The sequence below is a fragment of the Corythoichthys intestinalis genome, chromosome 4 (genome assembly GCF_030265065.1).
Source record: "Corythoichthys intestinalis isolate RoL2023-P3 chromosome 4, ASM3026506v1, whole genome shotgun sequence".
Lineage (NCBI taxonomy): Eukaryota > Metazoa > Chordata > Actinopteri > Syngnathiformes > Syngnathidae > Corythoichthys > Corythoichthys intestinalis.
Genome location: NC_080398.1, coordinates 47,247,762 through 47,261,969, shown reverse-complemented (window position 1 = coordinate 47,261,969; position 14,208 = coordinate 47,247,762). Strand labels below are relative to the sequence as shown.

At 39.6% G+C, this 14,208-nt stretch overlaps 1 protein-coding gene across 3 annotated transcripts in view; it reads right to left on the bottom strand.

Annotated features, from left to right (window-relative positions):
• LOC130914616 (F-actin-uncapping protein LRRC16A-like) overlaps positions 1–13,780 on the bottom strand; it is a 114,442-nt gene extending 100,662 nt beyond the window's left edge. Inside the window, exons 1-2 of one of the 3 annotated variants that reach the window (XR_009062974.1) lie at positions 13,167–13,779; positions 5,920–6,017 (exon numbers count right to left, since the gene is read on the bottom strand). Coding sequence is in view for 2 of the 3 variants with exons in the window: in XM_057833981.1 (XP_057689964.1) it covers positions 5,920–6,017; positions 13,167–13,206 (138 nt within the window). In the remaining variant the exon portion in view is untranslated. Of the gene's footprint in view, positions 1–5,919; positions 6,018–13,166 lie in introns of all 3 variants that reach the window. The other 2 variants (XM_057833981.1, XM_057833980.1) reach the window with 2 other exon arrangements.
• Between the last annotated feature and the right edge of the window lie 428 nt (positions 13,781–14,208).

The following is a 14,208-nucleotide window of genomic DNA, read 5'->3' as shown; positions in this document are numbered from 1 at the left end:
TGGCGAGGCCATGATATCAATAGGACAATAAATACCAAAGGGAGGACTTGGGTACAAGAGTTTTTAAAGGAAGCTAGGTTTCTATGAATGAGGCACAGCATTTCAAATCTCCTGGCACAATGATGGGAGTTCCTGAAAGCTTTCAGTCATATATATATATATATATATACATATATTAGTGCTGTCAAACGATTAAAAGTTTTAATCTAGTTAATCATATGTCAACTGTGTGATTAATCATGATGAATCACATTTCCCTCAGGATGAATAAAGTTCCTCTTCAGGAAAAATATTTTTAGGAAAATACTATAATTGACTTAAAATTTGTTTTAAGATGAAATGTATGATGTGTGAATGAATTAATACTTGACCAAATAGTTTTAAATTTTTATTTAACAACTCAGCTTGTATAAAATAAAAAATAAATTGTCTGCATTATACAGCAAAGAGCTTTAACAGATTAAAGTGCCTCGGACTAACAATGTGCCTCAAGTACCGTTTGGCAAATTACCCAAAATTAACTAACAATTTAAAGAGCAGACAAGCACAATACAGTAACGATAGCTAGTGTTTCAAAAATGTGTAAACACGTCTGTTAAATTGAACATTTCACACAAATAAATGCAGCATTAGCAGTTTTACACTAAATGGACTGAAAGTTGTGTGAGATATAAAAAAATAAACTATAAATTTTCACACACTTAACTGAAAAACATTACACTAAACTGTGTGTCAAGGTGTTTAGAAACACTGCTTAAGTTAGCCAGTCATACTCTCTATTTTTTTTTAACCAACTGATCAGGCAAACTAGCTTGTTGACATTTTCAGATAACAGAGCAGAGCTTTTCTTTTGAACAATGTGCCCTGTCAAAGAAAACAGTCTCTCGCAAGGAACGGTTGTGGCAGGTGTGACCAGATACTTTTCTTGCAAGGTGGGCCAACTTACTGTGGGCACCACTGTGCGCAGATCACCACTGTAGTGGACATAAGTCGATGCTGGCACTGCCTTGTACCTGTCTAGTAGTTCGTCAGTGGTTGTTGTTGTTGTTTGTTGTCATTTCAAGGCCCTCGTCTTCGACTATGATAATGGGTCTACACTCTACAGTCTCTGGCTACCCAAGTAGCGATAGCAGTAATCAACCTACTTGTTGTCTTTTTGTTGACAAGTCCGAGTCCGCACGCTGCCAGTGTAGCTTGATGACTGCGACTTGTTCCTGCAGTGTTCATTGCCAACAGTAGCGAAGATATGCTTTGCCCCCGAAGGTGGTATTTTAGGCTGGTTGAGCTTCGATCAAAGAGCAGTTCATTACAGCAGTACGTGCACACAACTTTGGTTTTATCCAGATTTCCATTAGGCAGCTTTTTAAAACGGAATTTGCCATGAAGCAGTCCTGGGTCATCATCCTCACTCATCGTGGGTGGCTGCGTTTTGTCCTGCATTGCCGCGCGGAGAATGTAAACATCAGCGTGTGGGACTATGGGAGGCAGTTGTGGCCAAACTTAAGTGTGAGCGGTAAATTGCGTTATTTTTTTTTTATGCGTTAATATTTCCAGATTAATCATGGTCATTAACGCGTTATTGTTGACAGGCCTAATATATATATTTTGGTCAAACCCAGTACACCAGTGGCATTTCGCATTTTATTTTCTTTAGAAAATTTATCCATGGATTGATACTAGATGTATTAGCAAGATGATCCAACGAGAATGGTGATACGCAAGAAAAACCTTATGTTGAAGACTGCACAAGTGTTTCTTGGATGCAAAGCTGTTGATTTTATTTTTCTAATTGATTTTATTTTATTAGGTTACAGTAGATACAAGTAACTTGATGCAACGATACAGTTAAGTCATGGTTCGGTACGATTTTCGATACAATTCAATACATTTAATGCTCTGAAACAGAAAATACAACTGTTATTATTATTATTATTATTATTATTATTTTTTTTTTTTTTTTTTTTTTGCTAACAAGCAAAAATAACAGTGCCATCATATTAACAAGCATTTCAGTGCATAATATTTATGTGCTTACTTCTTACTGATCTGAAGAAATTTTGTATATAAGTGCTGAGAACAATCTTTACTGTTAGTAAAGTGGGGCACACTGTTGATTGCTGCAGCTCTCTGAGCAGCTATATTTACCATATAAGCAAAACATCCTATTTGTGGTCCGAGTCCATCTATAACATGTACTGAATTAGCAGTATTTGCAGCATTATCTATAGTCACTGGTATGGATTGATTTGGCCTGCTTAACTTCCATTCAGTCATGGCGGTTTCTAATTCATCAATGTAGTGTATGGACTACGCGTCCCTCTGGGCTCACGCAGCTAATGGCATGTGATCTAATGTAGAACATCTAGGTTGCTATTTGATGATATCTAGTGTGTGCGCGCGAGAGTTGGCATGGGATCTAACATAGGACATTTAGGTTGCTATTTGATGATATCTAGTGTGCGCGCTGCGCCGCTAGAGTGTTTTCTTGCCACAGAAGTCAAGTCTGCTCTTTACGGCACAACACCAGCATATGACACTCGACTTTCATAAACAGGACGAGTTTGAATTACGACGCTCTTAATTTGCCATTGCCACTCATTGCTTATCATGAAACCATGAGTTTGCTTTGTCTCCCACGGTCTTAAGCTTTCTGATCCCATGGCTATACAACAGCAGGCGTTAGCCGACGCATGCTAATCATTTGTGAATGTCACGCTAAGTGGCCAGCGTAATATCATGGATATGCGTTGTAGTTTACATCTTTAATATTGAACGAAGACGAAGGTGTTAATTTTGTTTGGTAATTTCGAGACAAAAACACACAGTTGTCATGCATCGTGATTTGGAAAGTTAGCTCATGTAGGAGGACAGTACATTTGCGTTCAAGTGATGCCAGTAGATGGTATCGGCGCCCTAAATGTTGGTACTCGTCGATACCGATACCACCAATTCGGCCCGGATCGACGCCCCCTGCCGATACTGGCATCGGTATCGGTGCAACTTTAATTGTAATGTGTATATATTGTATAATGGCAGTAAATTCAATTCAACTAATTTCTCAATAAGTGGTAATACACTGCCTGGCAAAGCCTTTCCCAGCGCATCCCAAAGCTGTTCAATGGGCTTAAAGGTCTGAACCAGTCTTTCACAATTTAAGTCTGATGAATTTTGGCATTGCCATCTTGGAGTATGCCTGTGCCATCAGGAATTTTTTTTAAAAAAAATCTATTGATTGAATAACCTTATTCAGTATTTTCAGGTAGTTGGTGGACCTCATTCTTTGAGGGTATACTGTTGCTGAACCGAGACCTGACCAACTGCAGCAACCCCAGATCATAACACATACAGTAACATTTTTCACCCTTTGGTTTTGGCTGGATGTGACATTGCATAGATTAGCTTTGGGGAAGAAGTTTGACTTGGATTTTCTGTGACTTGTGTCTTCCATTTGATTAAGTCCATCAGTGATACTGTATGTGCTATTTGCCAAGGACATTTTTATTGTAACAGCTTTTTTCGCAGGGCTTGGAATAATGTAGTGGCTAAAAAAAGGGATATTTTTAAAGCACCTGTCCATTTGTAGCCTAGATAAAGATTCTTTTTCTTTCCTCTTATTGTAGCATGAGCAACCTAACCTAATGGAAAGTTATTAAGGATTCAACATTTTCACTAGAGTTAGGAATCTCGGGGCACCAAACGATTCGATTACGATACAGAATTTCAGAGGCTATGATTCCATTACAAATCGATTCCTGAAGAATAAGAATTAAGAATCGGAAATTTCGCACACCTCTAATTTTCACCAAGGACAGTTCGGAACATTGACGCTAGGGCCATGAAAGCAACACCAGTCCACTCTATTCAGTCAGAATGTTTTTATGTACTGACACTACTATTTGAAACTCCATTATCCTGGCATCTTCAAAGAAGGCAGGTGAGAGCATCTGTCAAGTCTTAGTGCTAAACAGACATCTTAAGGCACTGCAAGTGCTCCATTCACAGTACGAACAGTGCACAGTAGGAAGATGAAGAAAGCCTGGTGTGTATTTGACACACTAGTAATAAATGTATCGTGGCCATAACAACATTCAAGTCATTATCGGAAGATGCAACACTCGTGAATGTGTTAAAGCAGCAAATTAACACCTTGTGGCAAGTAAATTAGGCTGTTGTTTGGGAAGTGGTGGTGTGTCATCACTAGTAATTCATATATTGGTAATACCTGAGTATTTTTTCTAAGATCAGGCAGAATAGTTGGCGGGTTTTCCATAATCATTACAAAACCCTCTTCCGTAGTTGGACACAACAGTTGAATAAAATTGGGTTGGAGTTTGTCACACAGATGCTACCAAACTGATTACCCTCTTGCTGCTTGAGGCTGCACAGTATCATCTGTTAATTAAGATACGGCAAACATGCTTAAACTTAAACACACATTTATAGCCCACTGCTCATCTGTTACTCCGAAAATTATGTGATTTAAAAGGTACTTTTCTTGCTGTTGACTCCTGTAGGGTTTTGTCCTAAAATGCTGGTAAAGAAAAAAAATAATTTACCGTATACATATATATATATATGTAAATCAAGTGGCAAAACATTAATTTTGTATAATTTTTGTTTATTCTAATTTATCCAATTTTTAACCCAGTTGTACACAACACACACGCAACAAATACCATCAGTCTCATAAATTCTAATTCCCAGAAATTTCTTTTTACCCCTTTCTTTCAGACCAAGTTCCCCTTTCTTTCAGACCAAGTTTATCTTTTGCAACAACTGGCTATTGTTTATTTGTTCAGTACAGTCAAGCAGTGTAGTCTCCGAGTTACTCTCCTACTCTCTGCCTTTATAAAATACCACAATCAGTGCACTGAATATCCCCACATAGGGATGGCATGGCATGGCATGGTCTCCCACACACCACCGGGCAGGCCTGTCGAGATAACAAATTTTAGTCGGAGATATATTGTCCCACAAATTATTGCCGATATGCGATATTATTGTCAATTTTTTTAAGCAATTCAACCAGTAATGTAATGACAACTCACTTTAATAAATCACCCATTCAAATGCAAATTACCGGGAGGTGTTCATGTTACATAGTTTTCCATTAATGTGCCTCCAAGACGTCATTGACCATATTTGTTTATGATTTGAGACTCCATGCCTGTCCAGTTAATGAGTGCACTATATAACTGACAAGTGTCATTTTCTCACACACATAGCCTTTTCCTGCCGCAGCTTCCAAAGTTGCATTGCTCCCAGATCCTTTAGTGAAAGCAGGAAAGTGAAACCCATCCTTTCTGCTCGTGTCTCTATATGACTAATGTGGTTTCTAAAAGTGATATAATGATTTCTGAAATATTGGTGTGATGTTCTGGGGGTGTATGATTGAATATTTTCGTCAAAAAGTCACATCTTCATACCTTTAACTAATACATTTAAAAATGGCTCCAGCAGATCCCAGGAACAACATCGAGAGCCTCAATCCAGAAGACTGAAGGCCGAGGAACAACTAAGATAATGCACAGAACCCTCAAATAGAGGACCAGAGCTTGAAGATGATACCGCTACCACACAGCGAGGGGTGAGGAGGACGTTTTTATATACATAATGCTTGGAAATGATTTTTTTTTTAAAATCCAATTTGTGTCTTATGGTACAGTATACTGTAACTATAAACTAAACTGAAAAAAATATTGGTAGCATTCCATAAGTCAGCAAGGCTGAAAACCCCCTATTTGAGATTATGGTTGGTTAAGAGGACAATTTATTCCCAGAATAAAGGCTATTTTGAGTGTGATTGAAATGCTGAGAATAGCTTTCAAATGGTAAAGAAAAAAAATTAGGAGACTTCATGAACACAGACGAAAAAGCAGTTATTTTGTGTATGCTGGAGAGCAGCAGGGGTTGACTCACCAACACTCGGTTCTCCGTCTTGTCTCCTTTGATCTCCAGCTTGACTCTTTTTCTCATTGACAGCTTCACCTTCCTCCCAACTGCATCCCTCACACCCTCTACACACAAGAGACAACAGATTTGAAGTCAGTGTTAGCATATATTTGAACTTGAGAACAATATTGGCAGTGGTGGGTCATAATCACTCTACAAAATGCAAACCCCTGCTAACACTCCTGTACCAATTTGCACACCTTAGTGGTTATAACAATGTCTATATTATTTTAGTGTCACTGTAGAAGAGACTCATCTCTAAGGCACATTTATCACTGCATCATTAAAGTGCGTATGACACCAGAAAGCATCTTTATTACATATTTCACGTGGTGTTTTATGCTCCTGAATGAAATGGACCGCCTGGATGTGTGTGGAAGCTATCGTTTTATATATTCAGTTTTTGAATCCCACGCCATGAAAATAAGTGACTTCCGGCTCCAGTCTCGGGTTTAGGACGAATGCGAATGTGACGTCACCCGGGTCAGCATCTCACAATACAGCACTGCTTTAGAGCATGCAGATTGACTGCGGATTCAGCTGATTTTGCGGCTTAATTTGTTTATTTTTCGCATCACGCCAGCCAAACGGGCTGGAGAAAAATGTTGCTGCTCCAGGGAGAGGCGTGTGAGGCTTTTTGGGGTTTCAAAAGGTTCCCATTCACCGGCGGATATTGGCCAAAACAAGCCCTACTACTGTGAGACCATTGGACTTACGAGGAAGTGAGTAAACATCGTGATTTGTATTATGTCAAATACTGGGATCACTTCTAATACGAAGGTGACCGTCATGCTCCTTGTTCACTCGGCTGCCGCCCGGCGGCTTGTCACACATCCCCCTGCCGGGAGAGCACTATACTCGACTTATTGCCCTCTTCTTGTCCCCGGTGCTCTGTCAAATTTTCCACCCGGTCAGCAACTGCAACTTTGTGTTAAAAATGGCCGCGAATACAGCGATTACAAAGTAAACACTACAAACTATCTTTAAATAAAGGACTATTCACTCACTTGGGGGTGGCGTGGCTCAGTGGTAGAGTAGTTGTCCCCCAAACCAGAGGTTGTGGGTTCGATTCTCCGCCCTGATGAACTCGTCTAAGTGTCCTTGAGCAAGATACTGAACCCCACATTGCTCCTGGTGCTGCGTCACCAGTAGGTAGATGGCGAGATAGTGTAAAGCGCTTTGAGCGCCTTAAAAGGTGGAAAAGCGCCATATAAGTATAACACCATTTACGTTTGATCATGGACGAACATGTAGAAAAGTTCTCAGACACATTCTGCCATGTTAGCTGCACAACAACTGCAGCTGCTCTCCTATGACTTTCTCGCTGTTTACGTGTTCGATATGTAGTAAAGCATTATTTTGCCATATTCGTGTTCACCATTTGGTAGCTACGCGCTCCTCCGACGTCAGCCGGTTTATCCAGCAGTCATTGTCCAGCTGCTTCCCTGCAAACGAGCCCTCTGCCCTCAGCAGGGTAACGACGAGCTCTAACTTGCTCGCCGCCGGGGGGGGGTTGCCCATCTGCAAAGACAATCGACACCCCTGCCGCCGTGTGAAATGACCTGGGCTAGTTATGTGTGATTTTTCGCTTCGAAGACTTTGAAACGTTATTCGGTTCGGGTTAGCATGTCGGCTAGCTGTCATGCCTCTTGGTTTGTTTACATCCTCCGAAGCCAGGGCAGGGAAAAGACAAAAGCCCGACTAACTACGGTGGCATAAAATATCGTTCGGGAGGTGCGACACTAAAGGTGAAGTCAACAGTTTTGACCATTATGGAGTAATTTTGCCATGTCGTACTGAATAAATGCATTTTTATTATTTCATATTCCAGTTAGCACAAGACTGTTATTTGTCATAACCATACCATATATTTAGCTATTGGGGAAAAATACTTGGACAAAAAGAATATCCTGTAAAAATATTGGGGTAGAGAGACTGAAACAATGACATTTTGCGGCTCTCTTCGTCGCATTTTCCTCGTTGTGAATAATTCCCCCTCAATGGGCTGAATAGTGAAGCAGATGAAACCATTCTCCTGCCGATGTCATCCTCCTGTTGAGCACGCTAGAGCCCTAAAATGGTAGGCGTGGCTAACCGGCAGATTAAAAGAGTAATTTCTCATCATCTGCGCTTTGCCGAATTGTTGTATATAGTCGAATCGTCTCAAAATATGATTCCAATTCATATAATAATGCCATTTAAGACTTTTTTGTCTCCTGTCGTACGCAATTTAAAGGTGCTCAATATTTTGATTAAAATTTTACTAAACAGCAGTTGACGGTTAAGAATATTTTCCTTAATAACAATATCTGTGCTTCTTTACTCATCACAAATGGTATGAAAAACTTTCCTCAGGATGAATGGGGTTCATTATTTAGCGGAAAATACTAGTCAAAATAATGACAATTGAAGGTGTACCATTTCTCCATATGTTATGGATTGATGGTATTAAGAGTTAATTATAATTTAAAGTTACATTTGATGTTAATAGAAGTTATACAGAGCTGTAAAGACGGGAAGGAAACAGACATACGCTCCTTTCAGCTAGAATGTTCACACCAGGGAGAAGCACCAAAGTTGGCAAGCTGTCCTAGAGAGCAGAATTGGGTCAGCTGCCTCTCAACGCTCTTCACACTCCCACTCAACCATTCTAAGGAAAATCTACTTGAGCACATCTGTGGCAGCATATGTATCCTTGCCTACAGGCTTTTTTAGATCAAAAGGAAACAAATAATTAGGGAGAGTTCTAAAAACACTTCATCTAGCTAACAGGATTCTTATTTTCTTATGTATCGTTTATGTCTTTCTATGCACCATGAGACCTTGTATATATTAATGAGCTGGAGCACAACCAAACTGTTTTCTTTCATTTTCATTCCTGATGGATTTAATAAGGAACGACAATGTTAATTTTACCAGCAAGCTACCGGTGGATTGAGTTACAACCTGTGCACTAATGTCGCTGATTGGTAAATGAACCTCTATCTCAAATTGACTCTTGTTTATAGAGTACTGGCACATACAAATTGGTGTAATTTACTCTGATTATCACATTCATTTCCTAATCATTTTTATTTCATTTATATTTAATTTCAGCATTACAGGTTGCCGTGTCTACTGACAAAATATAAAAATGGAAACACAGCTAGCTAACTTTGCATACTATATTTGGGCGTTTCAGCTCAGGGTACAAATTACAATGGTATGGAATGTTTATGATGGGGTTGAGTAGAGCCCTGCACAATATATCGTTTGAACATCGCCATCGCAGTGTGCGCATGAGCAATAGTCACATCACAGGATGTGCAATTTTTTCTGATTTTTCAGAGGATTGGAATCGGGTGAAAGGGATCAGGTTTTTTATTAAAAAATTAGGGCTGTCAAACGATTAAAAATTTTAATCGAGTTAATTACAGCTTAAAAATTAATTAATCGTAATTAATCGCAATTAATCGCAATTCAAACCATCTATATAATATGCCATATTTTTCTGTAAATTATTGTTGGAATGGAAAGATAAGACGCAAGATGGATATATATATATATTCAGCATGCGGTACTTAAGGACTGTATTTGTTTATTAAAACAATAAATCAACAAGATGGCATTAACATTATTAACATTCTGTTAAAGTGATCCATGGATAGAAAGACTTGTAGTTCTTTATGAAAAATGTTAGTACAAGTTATAGAAATTTTATATTAAAACCCCTCTCAATGTTTTCGTTTTAATAAAATTTGTAAAATTTTCAATCAAAAAATAAACTTGTAGGCCGCCATCGTAGATGCCAATAATTACTTACACTATAAAATCAGTCGCACCCACGCGCCAGCAGAGGGCAGCAAAACTCCGCAAAACACAATTAACAAGTGGGCCTTTCATTCCTCTGTCATTTAAATCTGTCTGAGCTGGGCCAAGTGCGTTAATTGCGTCAAATTTTTTAACGGGATTAATTTAAAAAATTAATTAACTCCCGTTAACGCGATAATTTTGACAGCCCTAAAAAAAATCTATTCATGTTTTTCTGCTTCATGCTCGTACAGTGCCACAGCCTCTCACCCTCTCTCCTGCTAAGCAATGCGACCAAACTATTTTTCTTGGTCACCAGTGTAGTACTTTACGTTAACGATGATTGTCAGGTTTGTAGCTTTTCAGTTGACCGGAGAAGCTCTACGATCAAAGGCATAAATGTGTTAATCATCGTCAACTTCCAGCTCAGTCTGAAGTGTGCAGTGCCAACTCATTCATTGTGTAAGTTAGAGGCTGTTCTCTGGAGCGTCAAAGCATGAGTGAATTTGAGTGGACTCACTCCATAAAGCATTTAATAAAGACAATAATTTTTCTAGGTTATTCTTGTTTAAGAATAATTCAAACCATGACGGCGGCACGGTGGGACACGGTTCTAGGATCGTGGGTGCAATTCCGACTCCGGCCTTGCTGTGTGGAGTTTACATGTTCTTCCCATGTATGGGTGGGTTTGGTTTGGCGTTAAAGGTGATGCTATAAAAAATGTGGGTGCGCCTACATTTTGTGCTGGTGCACCTTAAGAAAAAAAGTTAGGTGTAACCAATGCAAAAAGTAAGTGTGGAACCTTGGCTATATAGTATAAATCGCAATGTAATTTTTTTCTAATAACGTTCAGGCCTATCCCAAACAGAGCTATTCAAGTTATCTGGTGAAAATTAATCTAGTTTTAATATCGCAATATACCACAAACCTCCCAAAAAACGCAATTATAGTTTTTTCCAATGTCATTCAGGCCTACTAGAGTGTGACAAAAAGTTTTCCTTCTGCAACCAGTTGGTTTTACAAACTTAAGTACCTTAAAGTTGAGTCTTCTGTGACTTTATACAAACGATTAGACTCATTTGTACAAAGTTTAATGGAACCACTGGAAGCTTGGTCTTTCAACCTTGTGATTAGTGCACTTAACATGACAACAACACTTAACACACTTTGGTTTTAAATTAGCACAGTAGTTATAGAACATTTTAGAAATTCCCATAACTGCAAAAAAAAGTAGTACAAAGTATACACCCACTGGTGTAGTTCGGAAATTAACAAAACAAATCGCCACCCAGCCTCTCACCCAAAGTCCGCTATGACCGGCTCCAGCTGACCCAATCTCAGCTTTGGGGAGGTTAATTAAATCTTTGCAGACCTTGGTTCCAACTACAGTTTGCATTCGCTCATTCGCAAATCCATAACAGTAACCCATCTCTGACCACCCTCTTGTTTAGTTGGATACAAGGATGTAAACAGGAAGAGTAGGGAATTAATTTACTTCCATAGATGGCTATGCAAGTCAAATGTCCTAAAATGCAGGGGTGTCAAACCAGTCCTCAAAGCCAGTCCACCTCTGCTATAATCGGCTTCAACTGACCCAATGTCGGCTCCAACTAGTTTGCATCCTTTCCTTTAAATCAATTGATGGTTTTGGTTTCCACTTTTTGTTTTCCTCGATACCAAAAAACAAATAAATAAAATACACAACAATAGTAACACAATCCACAACAACAACCCACCTGCTTTCACCCTCTTCTTTAATGTGACAATATTAAAGTTGAATAAAAAGTACTTTGAGTTGTATTTTCTGAAATAATCCTCATACAGAGATGGTGTAGGGAAATTCTGCATGATGCTGAATCACTGGCACTAGTGAGGGTTCTGAACAATGGCATCATCCACACAAACTCCTCACATGACATGTGATCATGACAGTCCTCAATGTGCTCGATTACTGAATGAGGCACACTGAGAGCAGTTAAGATTATTTCCCTATACTGCATCATAAAATGTACATGACACACAAGATAACTTAATAGTGTCACTAAAGTCATCCCCGATCAAGTGCCTCCATACAATTTCCGTAACACCACATATCCCATTAAAGGGAGGAAATGTTTGTCCATAGATGGAAAGGAAAGTGCTTGTGCTTGCCCAAGATTGCACAAAGGTGTCAAATACTGACTGCTTGGTCAAACAAAGACAGTTAAACACACAGCAGCACTACTGGGTAGCAGGGGGCGGAGGGTCCAGTATAAAAGTATAAAGAGGTCAGATAGGAATAGCAGTTTCATAGGGCCAGTCTCATGGGTTTCAAAAATGCAACTGCTGACCCTAGGCAGTCTTGACAAACTGGCAGCACTTGTTTTATGCTTGGTGACAATGGATTGATACTTGGGGGGGGTGGGGGGGGGGATACATTTGCAATTGAGATTGCAACCATTCTAACTGACAATCAGAAATGTTGTTTAATTCTGTAGATGAGCCATCACAATGCTACAGTTTTTTTTTACAATTTCAAAAATGTAAGCCAAAGGGAAGTGATGAGCTTTTAGATATACTCTGCAGTATATACTCAGAATGAAAGGAAATACAGTAGCTATCTGATCACAGCTCCCTGTTGATTTAGATGTGGCATGCCATTTAAGCAACCCTTTAATAATGGCTACTCCTCAAGAAAAAGAAATTCATTGTGTCTCATGTAAACAAAATTGGATACACACACTCAGCAAAACTACAGGATCACAGTATGGATTGGAAGACCTTGACATGATGACATCTGTCAATTTGTATATAGTATAAGAGATTTTCTGAGAGGGAGATTTTTTTATGTGCTTTGTGAAACAAATGGGGTATTCGTGCCTAAATGAATGTAATTATATGAGGCAAAACCAAAAATATCAATTTTCTGTATACTCGTCCACATTTTATAGCAATGTCCACAGATGTGTCAATCATTTGGTTTTTTCTAATCAATTTGATCAATTTTGAAGCCACCCTGCATGTAATGAACCTCTCGGGTTCCTATGTTATTTACACAAATATTTTAGTACCCTCCTAACTAATTATATCGATTTTTTTCACTTATATAGTTTTTCAAAACCCAAAAAGTGGGTCAAACTATTTTGTTGATTGGCGGAGAATATGCCGTACAACCGCAGTAAAAATCAATTATGTGTGTCAAGGATTCTAATTTGTCAAGCAAAAGGAATCTATACAGTACTTCTACAGAGTTAAGCAGCAGTGCGCCACATCTGAGACAATCGCACTATTGTCTGCCACTATTGGACACAATGAGGGGCTGTGCAGCGTTGCAGGGAACAACACACCACCACACCACGTTCGCATCGAGGAGTCGAGTACACATGCTCACACGCGTGGGTCTGACAAGAGGGCTGAACACATGGTCACAAATTATCTTTACTCACCCATTAGCTCTTTGGGGACCTCGGACGCGTCCTCGCTCATATTGTCCAGACTTAAGTATCCAAACTACACGACGCTGAGATTTTTTTTCTAAGTCGAAGCAAAGTGTCAGGTGGTGCCACACTGCCGCCTGGCCGGTGTTTCTCCAGCCGATCACATGCTCCTCTCCGTCCGCAGAGTCCGGACAATGTGTCGGTGTGGATAAGCGGTGAACATCGTTTGTGATACAAGCCAGTTTAGAATGACGGTTGGAAGAAAACCAAGTATGCCGAAGAGCCCAGATGGAGCTCTTCTTCCAAGGCACAACGGGACAACATCCTCCCTAGCCGTCTTTCTACCGTAAAGCTGTCGGTGGTTGTTCCGCGACAGCCAATGGTGGAGAGCGGGTGCCTGAGCCCCTCCCAGGACTGTGATGCGACAGACTCACAGCCGATAGTGGCGTGGCAAGAGGGGGCGGTGGTTGAGCTAGCGTCAGACGGATAATAATGAGCATTGATCAGGTTTTACTACACGGAAAATCCGAGGAAGATATTAGAAGAAGCAGCTTCCCCGGCAGTATACACTAATCGATTGAAAACAAAAGGAGTCTAGTTTAGCAAATGTCTTGATTTTTCAAAACATCCGTAAAAGGAAAAAAAAAGAAGAAACAAAAACATGTAGACATGTGTGCTTCGACAACTTTAAAAGGTATAGAAAGGAGAGAGGGACATCCTGTGGTTGTTAGGTGAATTGCAGGAGGCTCAGCTTTGAATTCGTTGTGATGTCAGCCGTGCTTCCGGGTGACAGTTGCATGGCAAGCGGATTCAATTTGTAAAAGTTACATTTGACTATCCTCATTCTCAGCCTTAGTTATGATTACACTTTTTGGCTGGAATTTTCATTAAAGATACGCAATGTTGCCAAATCCGTCTAATATTTCTTACAGTTTTTCTCAGTTGCTTGAGTATGTTTCTCTGCCCAAATTGAAATTCTCGAAACTACTTGTTCAATCCTCACAACACTGTATCACTAGTGCACACCAAAAAGGCAGTTTCTCATTTATAT